The sequence below is a fragment of the Mixophyes fleayi genome, chromosome 7 (assembly GCF_038048845.1).
Source record: "Mixophyes fleayi isolate aMixFle1 chromosome 7, aMixFle1.hap1, whole genome shotgun sequence".
NCBI classification, from domain to species: domain Eukaryota; kingdom Metazoa; phylum Chordata; class Amphibia; order Anura; family Limnodynastidae; genus Mixophyes; species Mixophyes fleayi.
In genome coordinates this window covers 132,529,067-132,544,645 of record NC_134408.1, presented here as the reverse complement: position 1 = coordinate 132,544,645, position 15,579 = coordinate 132,529,067, and the positions used below count along the sequence as shown (strand labels likewise).

The following is a 15,579-nucleotide window of genomic DNA, read 5'->3' as shown; positions in this document are numbered from 1 at the left end:
GTTACCTTTATATTTATGTAAATAATTAGATATACACATGGGCAGCTCCACTTAGAACAGAGTCAGCTCCTGTACTAGCTCTCGCCTGGGCCAACGGCAGAGATAATTCTGGATATGCACGCAGAGGGCACACGGCACTACCCAACGCAGACATAACATGGGAACCCAGTTTCTGACGACTGGTTTTCTTTAATGACACTTTAGTTGTATGTCTCTTACTATCTTAACATGTAATCGCACTTTAGTATTCAAGACCATTCTGTGTACAATTAGGTTACCATCCAATATATAGCATTAATTCAGATATCTACTGACCTCCACAGAAACAGCAGCTGTCTGGACGTGTGTGTACTGCGGTATGTACGCTCCTTGCATAGCTGTTGTTGCAGGCATATACTAGAAAGAAAGTAACAAAAAACAGATTTAGAGAACAAAACAAACAAACTAAAAAAGATCAAAGCTGATCATAATACAATTTCATGCAGAACAAACGATTGTGAAAGGTTATAGAGAAGACTTATGTATGAAGACCTGACAGCTAACACGTCAGTGTATGTGTCAGTGGATGAGCCCCTGACATGGGTATATTAACCCTTCCTCCTCCAAGATATTACAGCTTACATCTCTCCATCTTTCTCTTGTCTTAACGCACACATTGTAATGAAATACTGGGTGTTGTGCCAGCCAACTAATTGTGTCTTGTCTGTATGACTCTGCTACCAAAAAATGGGTTTGGTGTAATTTAATTAAATGAGTCATAACCAACACTGGGGGAAACCCATTATATGCTTAGGTGTGGTGTCATTTTAACAACGCACCACTCCTTGGTTGTGTCACTCTGCTAAATCTCTTAATCTACTAACATCTCTTAAAAACTAGAGAACATCTTACTTTATGCGGATGCATTGTGACATCTGTACAGCACATTGATAAAAGTCTCTGAATGGCTGAAGCTTACATATGATAATATTAGCATATTGCACCCCAAAAACACATTTTCAAGGTGACCAATTAAATGAGGTTGAGGTTTTAAACGTTAGAAAGTGTATAGTAGCCGTTAAATGCAAGAAAAAAAATCCCTATTTGTACTGCATTGGTATTTCCTTATACATATTTTAAACATATGCATAAATTCAGTTGATTAATGTTCATTTCAGCTACCATTTGCTTGTTTCGCCAACAAAGTATCATCCATCAACAGAACAGTGCCACAGAGTCGTCAACTTATCAACAATCATGGAATGGAATGTTTGGCTGACATTCGTATCACATCAAGCAAATCAGAACATTCTGAAGAGAGCAGCTTTTACACAAGAAGGATGAAGGTATATAATATTTACGTTGCAGGAACTCACCTAGGGTCTATAAAGGTGTTACTGTACGATTCAACTGGTCTAGATCCACTGTATTTATCATTATCCTATAATTCACTTATCTCCAGCTCAAACTCCTGTATTTTCATTCATGTGTTAATACAGTAGCTGGGGGGGGGGGTATAGCAGCAGGGAGCGGGACTGATACAATTGTGGGCATGGCAAAAACAAGAGGTTTCTTCATACACTGGGCAAAGAAGATATAACTTTGACTAACATATGCATTCCCCTATACTAGGAACAATTTGGTAAAGGACATTTTGAGATTAGAGTGCTTTTAAAAGGGGAACTGCTGTTAGCTATAAAATTGCTGTTGTGGTACAGATGGAGCAAGTTTCATTCAAACATACCGAGTACCACAGAATTTCCTCTATTCCTGCACCACATTATGTGGTTGCTTTCTTCTTTTTTCCAGAAAATATATATTTTTTTATCAGACAAAGGAAGGGGAGAAAGGATGGGGGTATAGAAAAAAAAAGGAAAGTGTAGAGTGGGTGTGAGGGGTAACCAATTATAATAGACATGTACAATGGTACGCGAGACATAGGCCATATCAATACTTGGTGCTATCAGTAAGTTTCTAAATCAGAGCACAATGCGGTCTTGTCCTATGTCCGGAGATAAGTATCACTATATGAAAGGCTCAGAGGGAATGGATGGAGCTGGGTGGTTAGGGATTAGGGATTCAGAGCCATCTTGCACAGTTATTTGACAAGTTTGGAGAGTGTAATTGTATTGCTGAATGAGCTACTTGCATGGAGAGGTAGAGGAGGCCTCAAAGTTGGACGTTCATGGGGGCCTAGTGCTCGTGAAGCTTTCCAGTGTGTAATGAAGTAAACGAATGATATACTCTAATCTATATACCAGCGATGCATTATCAATGATTGACATGAGAGGGGGACTGCACCTGTTTCCATTGCGTTGCTATCTGGCATTTCGGAGCATTTACACCTTACTAGATAAGTTTCTGCATGTCTTTTAGCGCACCTGTATTAGGCCGGGAGAGCAGAGAATACAAGAGAAAATCAAGGACGCAAATGTTTGTATACATCCCAGAGGGAACGTTCCCCACCACAAGATCGCCAACATTGATCAGAGGCGTTTGGTAAAATCACGCTTCTCTGCTTGGGGCGCACATACCGACTACAGAATACAGGTGCTGTCCTTCATGTTTCTACATATGGAGATTTCACTAAATTAATCCTAATTTGTCCCCAATTTTACGGATCTCCCTGCATCCTTTCCCATTTTAGCTCATGGGGGGGGGGGGGGGGGGTTGTTTGAGATAAGGACGACATCAAACTTTAGAAGACGCTTTCTTTCTGTTAAATCTACTCCACCTGTCATTATTCTCTCACTCCTTTTATAGATCACTAACAATAATGGAAGTTTTTTTTCGTCAATAATGTTATTTAAGAAAAAATAGCTGTCACTTCATTTTCAAATTGAATAAGTCCCTGAAAAAGAATAAAAACCGCTGGCAAATCACAATATTTATCGTGATTGACGAGAGGCTAAGAAGCATTGAGCTTACCTAATGAAAGAGCGTGTGTCAGGTGATCCCTCACACTCACTGCCGGGACGATCTCTGGCTAGGTAAGCTGCCAGACATTACAATCCAGCCAGGGTCTTCCATTCCCCTTATATTCAGTAAAAGAAACAAGGCGAACGCATAGCCAAGAGCCGTAAATCTTCCCACAATTACCATTCTGATAGTTTTACTTTTAAATATGTGGTACAACGGTAATATGAACAGACTTAGCAAATTATTTTCCCCACCAAAAACAAAATCTTTGTTTTACATATTTATTGTGCTCCGCCCTTCTCAGCACGGTAGCTGTAAAATGTTTCACGCCTGCAGGGGTCACTGTTTCCATGTCTGGAGAGATTTAGTCACAGGCTAAACCTCTTCATAGAGCTGCAGCATTACTAGGGAAGACCAGTTACTGCTACTTTAGTACAATACAAAAATGTATTTATATATATTTCTGTTAATAGCTCAAAACAACAGGTTTCCTACTCCCTACTTTGACTGTAGACTACATTATAATAAAATGAACCTGGAGGGGTTAGGGGGGATAATGCACCAGCTGAATAAATTATAAGTTTCAAATGGTGCTTGGAGAGTAGAGTCTAATTTTGGAAGTTACAAGGATTTCAAATCAGTATCCCATTATCCGCTTTCCTTTCTGAACGTGCATTAATAAGTCATAAAACACACTGCCACGGTGCGACGTCTGCTCTGATCATTTCCGAGTCGACAGTTATTTTGGAAACTCATGCCTCTAAATTGACACACAAATCCCACTTCTGCAAAACTGAAATATTCTGCAGATCCTATAGGGCTCAGCCTCGTCTGCTTCATATGAATGACTAAAGGAACGCTGGGAGCAAGACAGATGTAATTGAGCTTATTATATACATCTACAGATTGTGCATTCATGCAATTACGCCTGACACAAAAAAAAAAAATAGCATTTCTGGTGCATGCTGTCCATAGTAAGATGCCACCTACTGTTCCATTGCTGCTTAATGACAGGTGACTCATCTGCTGGGTCAGAGGGCTAAGCATAGATGCCGGCTGTAGTGACATGGTATGGTCCATGGACGGAGTTAACACGGCCCCCTTAACAAGAAATCAACAAAGAATGAAACTGGTGCATTAGGAAATCAGTATCTAATCCTGTGCAGGTATCAAGACACATTAATTAAGAACCATGCAGTGCGGAGGAAAGCAATATACACATTTATTGTACAGCCAGTACTATTAACCATACTCGAGCTATATTAAAAGGAATTTTAAATATATAGAAATCTTATATTATATCTGACACTTGTCCGGAAGTTAAAATAACGAGCGAGCGCTCAGAGGTGAAACCCTTTGCGTTAAAAACCAGGCGTGTCAAACTATTGGAATATGGGATGTTCGGATGTGAAAAGACTGAAAGTTCTGAAGTGGAGCGGTCAGAAAAACACTAAAATACTTCTATAATAATGCTTTTGATGCATTATTATAGAAATATAAAGGTTACAGGTCTTCTCTGAAGTGGTTAAAACACAACAGTGAAAAGATTTTAAATAGCTGTAAAATATTAAATGTAGTGTGAGTGTCATGAAATCTTTCTTTCCACCTTCTGACAGTCTTATTTTTCCTACCCTAATTTTGTCTGCACTTGCAGATTCATATACATGTATTAACTCTGTTTACAGGGTTTACCATAACCAGACAATAAGGCTCATTTAGGAACATGGATTTATAATGCACAAGTACATCTACTTGTCTGTCATACACATTTCACAGTGCACGCGCACTTCTTCCCGATGCTTGGAATTGCCCCTGGAATAGCAATCTGCTTTATCCACCTTATAATGCGCAATGTGGAACGTCACTTCAAACCCTCACCTACTTCCACTTTCGGACCACCCCCTTCCTTCATTCCACCTTTTCTATTTTTCTCCTAAAATTCCGTCCAGTTTAGCCCAGGGTTTCCCAAACCCTGCCCTTATGACCCCCTAACAGTGCATGTTTTCCATATCTCTTTGCTGGAGCACAAGTGTGTGTTCATTACACATTACTAATTATTTCACTTGATACCTGGAAAACCTGAAAATTCGGGGGGACTGGTGACTGGGCTTGGGGAACCCTGGTTTAGCATTTATATTTTAAAATTAGTCATGAGACTCTGGGGACATTGTGACTGTATGCATTACATGTGTCACCATTAGGTGATTTAATGTTTGTACTACAGTGACGTGTGCTTAGAAAATGTACTTCATGGAATGTGCACAATGTGTCCCAATAATAGTACAGAGCAAAACCCAATCTCAGAAATGGTATTAAAAAAAAATCAAGTAGTGGGAAAAATGACTGCATGCTACAGGAAGCCCCCCTCAAAAAAGTGCATTTTCCATCTTTATCATCATCATCATCACCATCTTATCTTATTCAACCAATCTCACTTCACTACATGAAATACTTGTGTGCCACCAGGGTGCAAAAGTGAGTGCACATATGTGCCTAATTCACACTCAGTAAGGAACACACATTGGACCCATTGCGGTCCCTTATAAATGAATGATAATAATAACGACTCATTCGATCAGCCAAACTCCTCATTGGACTGTTCAAACTGTTGCACTTTCTCAAACGCCACCATCTTGGCCTGCACATCCATGGCACTTCCCTGTAAGACCCGGGGACAAAAATTCACTTGTGTAGCGGGTTTGTACATTTTTAAATGAGCCATATTGCTTTAGTAGGTGCTCCTTGATCCCCTTATCTCTCAAGTTCATGTGTGATCATTTTGATACAATACAAGAAGTTAGGAGTGTCATAAAGGGAAGGATGTGATGCTGTGCTTGGTGGGTGATTTGGGTGGGTGAGGGCGAGTGGTATGATGTAACTGCGGTGGAAGCAGGTCAGGAGAAACAGAAGATAATAGAGAACAGGGAAAATGAGGACAGACCATACTTGTAACATTTGCTAATAGTCAGTACGGAGATATAGCAGGAAACTATGCTTAGTATATACAATGCACAAGCAAAATTAAAAATACAGTTAGTGTGTATTTAATACCCAAATGTATGTTGCTATTTCATGTATGATATTCATTAAGACTCCGTTAATGTATTCAGGAATACTGCTTAGCAGATACCTGTATAAAAGTGGCTAGTAATTAAGGTTCTGATAATTGAGGCCAGTTCTCAGAATCACCATAAAGACATTTCCTAACACTTTGTGAGAAGTTCTTTCAACGTCCATCACAAACTGATCCAGCTATTGAGATATAAACTTTATTTTGTCATGATAATTTGCAATACTAGAGTGTGGTAAAAAACAACAACAATAAACTAATGCTGATATCTAGTCACACATTAAAAACAACAACACATTAGTAGTCTACTGAACCAAAGAGGGGGGAAAATGAGCTACATTCTTTTACCAGGGTCATCAAATGATACATTGATGGTTCTATTTAGAAGTAAAAGACATGTGACAACAGCAGAACATGGCCGGAGGCGCTGTGTGTTCTCAAAGTCTTTCCTGCTAAGAGGAAATTGACGGAAGCACAGTTTGTGGTTAGTGAGGCAAGATGGAAGATATTTAGAGAATGACAAGAAATTGCCATCTTGATATTTTGGGTAAATTCCTATATTGCCAAAAAACACACACAAAAAAAAACAAACCCCAAAAACAAAAACCTTCTGGAAAATAAAATAACCGTAACTTGAACCTCAGGTGGTCTTGAGAATAAAATTTGACAATGGGTTTAACAGTGTGTAATTATTTCCTGCTAACAGAGGAAGAAACCATTTTATGGACTGAACAAAGGTTCACAGGAATGCAGCCTTTCAAGTCAGTAAGAATTGAGGCACGAGGTACTTTATGCCTCGGTGACGTCACTTGTTCCTAGTGAAGTAATAGACTGAACATTGGAATAGCCCATAGTGGCTGCCTCCGCTCTGTGCCAGTTTAGATAACATCCACTGCAAATGGTTTAGCTCTGCTGACAGAACAGATGTGAAATGAAGGGGCCCCGAGGCTGAATGAATGGATACAGTGGCAGTGTCTACTCACAGAGGTGTGTTGACTTTGCTTTACAAGAGACAGCGCTTGTATAAATAGCAGTTTCTGGACATTTTAAACAATTGTCTGATGTGGTACAATGTGTTTCATAGCAGATGGATGGTTTTTGTTTTATCACCTGCAGAGCGGATATGTAGAGTGAATTGTCTGAGTCATACATTTTTAACGTTCATTTGTTTTGCTTCTTAGGATTTGTAAAGTTGCTGGCTGCAAGAGCATGCTGGGCATTGTAGTTCACCTTTATTTAGCTGGAGATTCCCAGTTTGCGATCAGCTGACTTCAAAAGACTTTGTCACAGAGGTTCTTCTTATTCCAATACTCCGTAGCACCTTGTGTACTGTTGGCCAAGTTGCAGGGGGGCCAAGTTTAAAATGTGCATTTTGACAGAGTTGAGCGGGGACGGCGCGTCCCAGCTTAACTTTGTAGTGGGAAAAGCCGGGGGTATTTTTCCTACATGCAAAAAAATAAAGTCTCTTACCCTTTCACCGACAAAAGACTTGGGGCTATATTTACTAAGCTGCGGGTTTGAAAAAAAGGTGGGGATGTTGCCTATAGCAACCAATCAGATTCTAGCTTTCATTTATTTAGTACTTTCTACAAAATGACAGCTAGAATCTGATTGGTTGCTATAGGCAACATCCCCACTTTTTCAAACCCACAGCTTAGTAAATCTAGCCCTTGGGCTGCCTAGCATGCTGACCAATCTAACCAGCTTACTTAACAGCCCAGCCAGTATTCTAATAGCAATCACTGATATCCCCCTACTGCAGTTGAGCCCAGAGGTGACATTCCTATGCTATACATGACAACTGTATGTAGACCACAAGCACTCTGGAAACCACCGCGTCTCTCCTGATGCATTTCCACACATTAGGGATAGGGCTAAATAAGGGCTAGAGTACAGGATATGTTAAGAGGGAAATTGTTCAGTGAGTGACTAACTCCCATCCTATAACTGACTTTCAATTGCTGGCAATCATTTAACTGCAAACCACAAGAATTTGTTTTAGATTGCAAAACTTTGTAGCTATTATTACAACAGGTCATCGAGTTAAGCAGTATGCTTCTCATTCTACTGAAGTACCATACTATATATACATAACATGTATACTAAAGGACCCTTCTTGATTATTAGAAAAACGCTAATGCCATTTCTGTTTGAACCGAAATGTATGAATGAAATGTTAACCAGTATCTTTGTCACAGTGTAGTACTTGTTTATAGCCAGTAGGTGTCACTTGACAATTAAAGAGATCAGAATAACTTACAGCATGCTGCATGATGTAGGGCTGAGGAGGTGGTATCCAGGATGTACTTGGCACCTAGAAGATTATAGAATAAGGAAAGAACTGTTAGGAAAATATATATCATAGAAAGTTTAATGTTCTTGATTCAATTAGGAACATTAGAAGATAAAAATCATACTTCATCTCTTGACATTAACATTGTGGGTTTTTTCCCCGAAATGGTTACATTGGGAAACAAAGATAAAAATATGTTCTAAGATCTCAACAAGTCTGGTCTAAATAATTCCCCATTACAACAGTACAGTAAGTCCCTAAAGACCACATCTGAGGAATCTTCACTTATATACATATCAATAAAAAAAAAATCAATTATGTGCTGCAGGTTCTGTATTTCCTACACTCTAAATACTCAGAATTACTTTGATATCATCAGAGCCAGAGACAGCCACTTGTTCTCACCAAAAACAGCATTATAGAGTTCTTCTTTTGGGATCAGAATAATGGCCAACAAACCAACACAAGACCAGATGCAGAGCCTGAAAAACGTACAACACCGTTCCTATATACCGGTTCCTCCACAAAACCTAAGACCTTCCTGGATGGTTAAAATATTCCATTCTGGGACCACACAAGGCTACAACCCACGTGTAAGGTTTGTCAGCGCATAAAGAGAAGTTGCTGTGTGATGAACTGATCCCTCTCGATTTGGCAGCACTGACTGCAGGCTGGACAGTCCAAAAATATAACGAGCTGTGCTCATGGTCCTTCCAGCGTATAGAACAGTGTTAGCCAACCTGTGACACTCCAGGTGTTGTGAAACTACAAGTCCCAGCATGCTTTGCCAATATATAGCAGCTTATTGCTGGAAGGGTATGCTGGGAATTGTAGTTTCACAACACCTGGAGTGTCACGGGTTAGCCAACACTGGTATAGAACAAGCTTTCCTCATACTAATCAACAGAGCACCATTTGAGGTCCACTGTTACCTCCAGATGTGCGCTGTGCAGGACAACTCACCATTGGTTAATAACAAACATATACAACTCCTTAGGCACACAATACACTGACTTTCAGACATTTCGGATTAGTAAATCCCAGTCTAGCAGTTGCTATAAATGGCTTGTCCTTTTATAATATAAACCACACAGACAGATTTTCATGGCACTCGCACTCACACACTCAGACAGTGGTACCAGCAATCGGTTGTTTTCTCACTGTGGGCAAACTGGCCAAAATCATGACCCTTTACTGGACTACGAGCAGCTAATGTAACAATGTAATCACATTACTCATAGGCAGTAGATTCACGGAATGTTACCAATTATGCCAATCTGCTTTTTAATAATCAGTACCATATAAATATAGATCACAAATAACGTCAGCGAATAATAATGGATTGACTCTATCGTCAGGGTATTGATATACAATGTACTATACACTTGTTCCTGCACCAGACATCTGTTTTGTAGATCATATAATGCTGGGTAAAACAGAAGGAACATAAAGTCTGCTCTGTGTCTAGACTTGGAAAACAGAACATTTTGTATTTGTAACGAGGATTGTAAAAATGTAAATAAAAAAACGTTACAAAACATCTGTACAAAGGGTATCGATTATAATTATTTCATAATATTATAGTAGCTCTTTTATGGGCTTGTGCTACATCAAAGAAATGTTTATGCCATATAGTGAACTGTTCCATATATGTAATAACAAGGAGCTAACATCAATGACGTGATGTAATCTATAGCAACCAATTACATATCAGCTTTAAGAAGTCTAGTTTAGTGAGACAAATGAAAGCTGACTTCTGATTGGTTGCTGTTGGTTACCTCACAAAACTGCCCCACAGCATCTCGATCTCAAAGATCTGTGTTTAATTGGGAAAAGTTCAATGACCTAAAAATTATTATTATTAAATATTGTAAAGGAGATTATAGTATTCATTCAAAACTGAACAGTGAGTTTAAAATCCAATTTTGACAAGATAAGAATACTCCTTGTCATGTGACATTCGCACATTGGACACAAGTGGGGGGCAGCCATTTTGTGGGCTAGACCAATATTTGGCTCATCAATTCAACATGAATTAGTGACATCACTGAGTGGCAGCAGAGATCTACTTTCACTGGGCACTTAGATGTAGAGATCGTGAGTAACAGAATAACCATTACAGGGAACTTAGAGACTGTTTTACAGATTAGTTTTAGGAGAAAAAAATAATTGAACATGCATTCGTGTATCTGGGAAAATTGGTTAAAAAAAATTGCAATATGGTTAGAATATCCTCAAATATACCTTTCCAACTCCAAACCAAGAACCCATTGTATCTACTTTTAATATATTTCTTTCTGCCAACTTTTTAGCTAATTTTTTTTTCCACTGGAATAAAGTTTGAAATATCATCTGAATAAAATTGTGAAATTTAGGAGTTAGACACAAAAGGCCCAGCTGTGGTTCAGAGCATATTTTGTGCGGCTATAACTCATTATTCTCTGTGCTTGGCAGCGATGAGGACATTGGGTAGTGCTCACAACCACATGGCTTGGCTTGAGATTCACGTGGTCAAACCCTGACTGAAACTTCTGCTTGCAGTCAGTGGCAATTTAACATTTAGATTTAAAACTTCCTTGGTATTTTGGGCATATTAGAAGGGAATGTGGATCCAGTAACTAGCCACAGACCACCAGCAATATATACTTTTCATACTTTCATGTGGCCACGGGTGCTGTCCCAGGGTTCAGCCAGATTCTCCGCACGAGATCGGGATTTAGTGGCCTACGCTGGTGATTCTGGTCCTGAATGGTAATGCTTTCACTTCAAAGTGTACCTGTTACCTACACACGGAAGGCAGCCATTTTGTGTGCTAGACAGATATTCATGAGAACACAGATCATGAGCTCCCCAATTGGCTGCCTCCACTGTATATCGATTAAGAATTCTATTATTAATACAGAATTTCCCATTATTGATTTATGACAACATTTTAGAGACAATCTGTAGCATGACTCCAACACAAGTGTTGATATAACGAACAGAAATCCCCTTGAATTAGTGTCACTTGGAACATTCTGTATACATGGTAGGAGGGACTCTGACTGTGCTTGTGACTTGGGTCCTCTGAGAACCTAATTCTGCCCATGGTGACAGTAGTGCCATGATCTGTTATTAGTGAGGTTTCCCTGGAGGATAAATACAAAGCAACAAACTGTAGTTCGATGCGACAAGAATATTTGTTAAGATTTACAGCTTTACATCATTTTAATCACACTCATTAAAGCTTGTATTGTATAATGCTGGCCATGTTAGTAAAACCATCCCCTACAAAATTACTCTACACAATATAAACTGTCCATAGGATGAGGCTGTTAGCAGACATACTGAAGGCTCCAAATAAAACTGTGAATGCCTAAGACACAACAATCTAAATTATCCCAGGTCAGGTGACAATGTACTCCAACCCTCACCCTTATTATGACAATAAAATTGGTACAAATAAATAGTGCTAAGCATCAAGAAATAAAAAACAATTACTGTCATGCAATAAAGAAGAAGAGAGCTACAGGTGCACTTTAATAGTACAGAAAGTAGTAGTGAAACTTGGCAAGCCATCTTATTTAAGTGGTTCTAAGTTTGGATAGCTCACCTGGTATGTTGAGACGGGAGACGCTAAATAGGGAGTGATGGATGTTTGGGTGATCATCCTGTTTGTGGCAATGCTGTATGGAGAGGGATAGAACCTGCAACAGGAACACAAACAATGTATTGTATATCTGTTGAAGTGTACCGTTGCTCACACACAGGGGAGGCAGCCATTTTGTAGAAGACTGCTGCTACAGCAAGAAGTAGTGACCTCGCTGAGGCACATTGTGCTTACTAAGTCCACAGTCTGCACTTGGACCCTTGTCAACCAAATGGCTGCCGCCACTGTGAGTAATCAACACGTCCAGAACTTTGTAGAACGTAACAAACATGAAATGAAAAGAGTGGAGTTGGGAAAATCACCTTCTGACATACCCATTTTGAATAGCAGCAGTAGGGTCATAGGTCAGTGTCATTCCAGCCTGTAGAGAGGAAATCAGTGCTAATGACTTTCATATGGATTTAAGCAGACATAAGATGTAGCAAGTCTATTCATTTACAATGGTATCCATGTCCCTCATCTCTTCTAGGGATTAAAAAAAAAAAAAAATCCACAGGCATATTAGTAGTTAAATTGAAAAATTAAAAAACGTATACGGGGGTTCCCAGCTGTAAGATGATATGTGGTTACACATTTATATCCCCTTCCTCATTTCTGTGCTATCCCCTTTTGAGTGAAGTTGTATATAGCTGCAGACTGCAACCACGGAGGCCTGGAAGGGTCAATAAAAGGCCGAGCAGGCGGTGACAGAGTAATTGGAAGGAGCAGATTTAGAATTTGCGCCACTGTTGTTGTGCGCACAAACCCACCACATCCTGTCTGTATTAAAAATGAATATATTCTACCAATAGTTAAACATAGACCTGCCCCTACCCCAGCAATAGTACAGATACATAGAAAATAAAGAGTACTTAAAGAAAAAAGACTGAATTACAAACCAATGGGCTATTAAGGACATTGGCTCTGGTAGCCTGTGGGTTATTGTACAGTGAAGGCCTGGCTATATAAGAAATACAGAAGATAGCTGCTGCCTAGTCTGTGCTAGCACAGGGGTACTGTAAGGACACTAGCCAGTTTCTTGCCCATCCTATGAGAAAGGGAGGACATCTGGGCTTAATTGGTGAATATCCATAGCCTATCCCGACCGCTTGACACAGTGGAGTATGTCCCTCATCTATCCTCTATGGAGAGAGTGCTGCCTACAGGTCAGAATGAAGGACTTCATCTGGCTCAGTGATGGGCGACCTGATACACGGGCAACCCTATAACCTTCAAAAAGGCTGAAAATTACCCTTAATCTTAGAAATAAGCTAAAACAAACAAAGAGACACCTATATGTAACAACACATCAGCAGGCATTATAAACAAGATTTACAAGTTATAACAAACATTTGACAATAAAGCAGGAAGGAGATGAGGGATGCAGGTGAAGGCTCAGAGGGACGCATGATAGCTAACCTGTGACACTCCAGGTGTTGTGAAACTACAATCCCCAGCATGCTTTGCCAGTAGATAACTAGCTGATAGCTGGCAGAGCATGCTGGGTCTTGTAGTTTCACAACACCTGGAGTGTCACAGGTTAGCCATCACTGCCCTGGGGCCAACTATCACCCATCACTGATCTAGCTTCTGTGGGGAAGAGGAATTACTTAAGAATTCTTTAATCACGATTCCTCACTTCCCAGATACCTCTTTTTTTTTTTTTTAGCACCAGTGTTTCTTTATTCCGTTGTAAATGTCTCTGTGTCTATGTATGGTTATAGAGAATGATTAATCTCTTGCTGCAGAGCCAATCTGCATTGCTGTGACATGAAGAGATGAATACGTAAGTGTATCACAGGCAAATGCCCAGCCGAAGAAGGTGAACGGAGGAGGGCACACACCCAAGCAGCGGCTGCTCCAGGCCTTGGTGTGAGTCATGTTTTTAAGCTACTCATTCATGCACCCACCCTGAAATTTTATGGAAAAACTTACAAGTCTCACCTCGCCCTCTCTCGGCCAGGCTCTTCCATTCTGGACGTATTTGTTCTGGGTCTGTCTCTTCTTCTGCCCTCCATCAGCAAACTTGCACAGCAGGGCTTCTGTGGGAGCTGTGGAGAGGAGCACACATAAAACAATATGTTATATAAAACCAAAGCTGCTCCAAACAGACAACAAACACTGTGTGTGCAACATACAAATTGTTGTATCTTGAAGACATATTCAGTTACAAACCCCTGTGCGGGTGTCTGTGTCAATTCATGAGCTTCCCATAAAGTCAGTGAAATGTTAGTGATTAAACAATATGTCCAGCTTTATCAAACAACACAGTCATTATAGTAATCATTTTGCACCTGGAATGATTCTCCTTGCTGTGAAGCGTCTATAGCTAGAGAGAGGTGAACTGATTCAGCTGATTTGGATAGTCACCAGAATTTCGGATATTAACAGCTGGCCAATTTATTTGTGAATTGATCCTGATTTGTCAAAAAATTAACACCTCTCTGTAGAATCAGGCCCATCACAGCACACTGAATGTAAAGAAAGCAATCAGCAAGAGTCAACATATATATGTTTTGTTCTCATCATAAACTGAAACTTGCTATTTTCCAATGCCGGCTTCTCCTACAGAGCTTGGACGATGGTTGACAAGAAGTGGGTGGAGCTAATGAGCGGTGAGATCCGGCAAATTGGAGTGGTCTGATGCGATTTGCTGGTAGAAAGAGATGTGTTTTACAAATTTTGAGGCTGTATTTGGGCAAAACAAATTTGGGGGTATTCATGTCCAGTTATAGCATGCCCCCCCTTATTCTAACAGCTGCCTTCTTTCTTCACGTTTTCTCTGCGGGGCAAACGTAGACCATGAGTCTGGTAGTTAAAGGCGTTCTGGCCACATCTGCAGCGTTATATGCTGATTGAGAGAGCCGGTGCTTTTAACAGTAATATTGCAGGGACTGTCAGTATGTGCTAAAAAGCAAGGTAATAGAATAAGTAGGTTTATTATTAGGGCATATCCTCTAAGACCAAATACAGAATTTTTGACCACTGTGTTTACTCCTCTATGAAATGCGGCATGAGCAGTTATGTGCGAAACCTTATTTATCGTTTTTTAGATATTAACTTCATTTTATTGTGTTGCTATAATACTTGGTTACGATGGAAGCCATCTCTGATAACAGGCAAAAAAATAAACCTCAATTGCATTTGTTAGACGTTATCTTCCCAAACCTCTACACCACACCATTGGTCAGAACAGCCAGTCAGCACAGGTTCCTCCCCCACCTGACATGTGATAACAGCAGGATGACACAAGCTCCACCTCACTGGTGAAAAAAGCCAGTTCACGCTCCCCCTTTAATTAGTGACATATTCAGCACAAGTTCTTCCTTACTTTATACCTAGAATTATTACAATCATAATGCATATTATAACTGACTAGGTCATTGAATTCACTTTTCTATAAAGTGTTTGCCATCTTGTCATCACTCCTCTCACCAAGTGATATACCCAGCAGTGGTGCCCAGACGTGTGATAGACCACTGCAAAATCACATGATCATATGAACCCACATAAATCAGTAATGTTACAACATTAACTTGGTCATCTGCAGTCATGATATACAATTCAATATTATAAGGGAGAGAAACAATCAACTATCACTAATAAAAAAAAAAAATCAACTTCTGATTTTTCCAAACATTAAATAACAATTCGTCCAATGAGTGCCTGGGGGCACATTTCCCTTGTTCA

The 15,579-nt window shown here is 39.8% G+C and overlaps 1 protein-coding gene across 7 annotated transcripts in view; it reads right to left on the bottom strand.

The window, feature by feature from the left end:
* RBMS1 (RNA binding motif single stranded interacting protein 1) overlaps positions 1 to 15,579 on the bottom strand; it is a 208,100-nt gene that overhangs the window by 7,191 nt on the left and 185,330 nt on the right. For 2 of the 7 annotated variants that reach the window (XM_075180772.1, XM_075180776.1), the window contains exons 7-12: positions 13,825 to 13,940; positions 12,213 to 12,271; positions 11,854 to 11,947; positions 8,229 to 8,282; positions 3,889 to 3,999; positions 316 to 396 (exon numbers count right to left, since the gene is read on the bottom strand). In XM_075180772.1, the coding sequence (XP_075036873.1) occupies positions 316 to 396; positions 3,889 to 3,999; positions 8,229 to 8,282; positions 11,854 to 11,947; positions 12,213 to 12,271; positions 13,825 to 13,940 (515 nt within the window). The remainder of the gene's footprint in view (positions 1 to 315; positions 397 to 3,888; positions 4,000 to 8,228; positions 8,283 to 11,853; positions 11,948 to 12,212; positions 12,272 to 13,824; positions 13,941 to 15,579) is intronic. The other 5 variants (XM_075180774.1, XM_075180777.1, XM_075180773.1 and 2 more) reach the window with 4 other exon arrangements.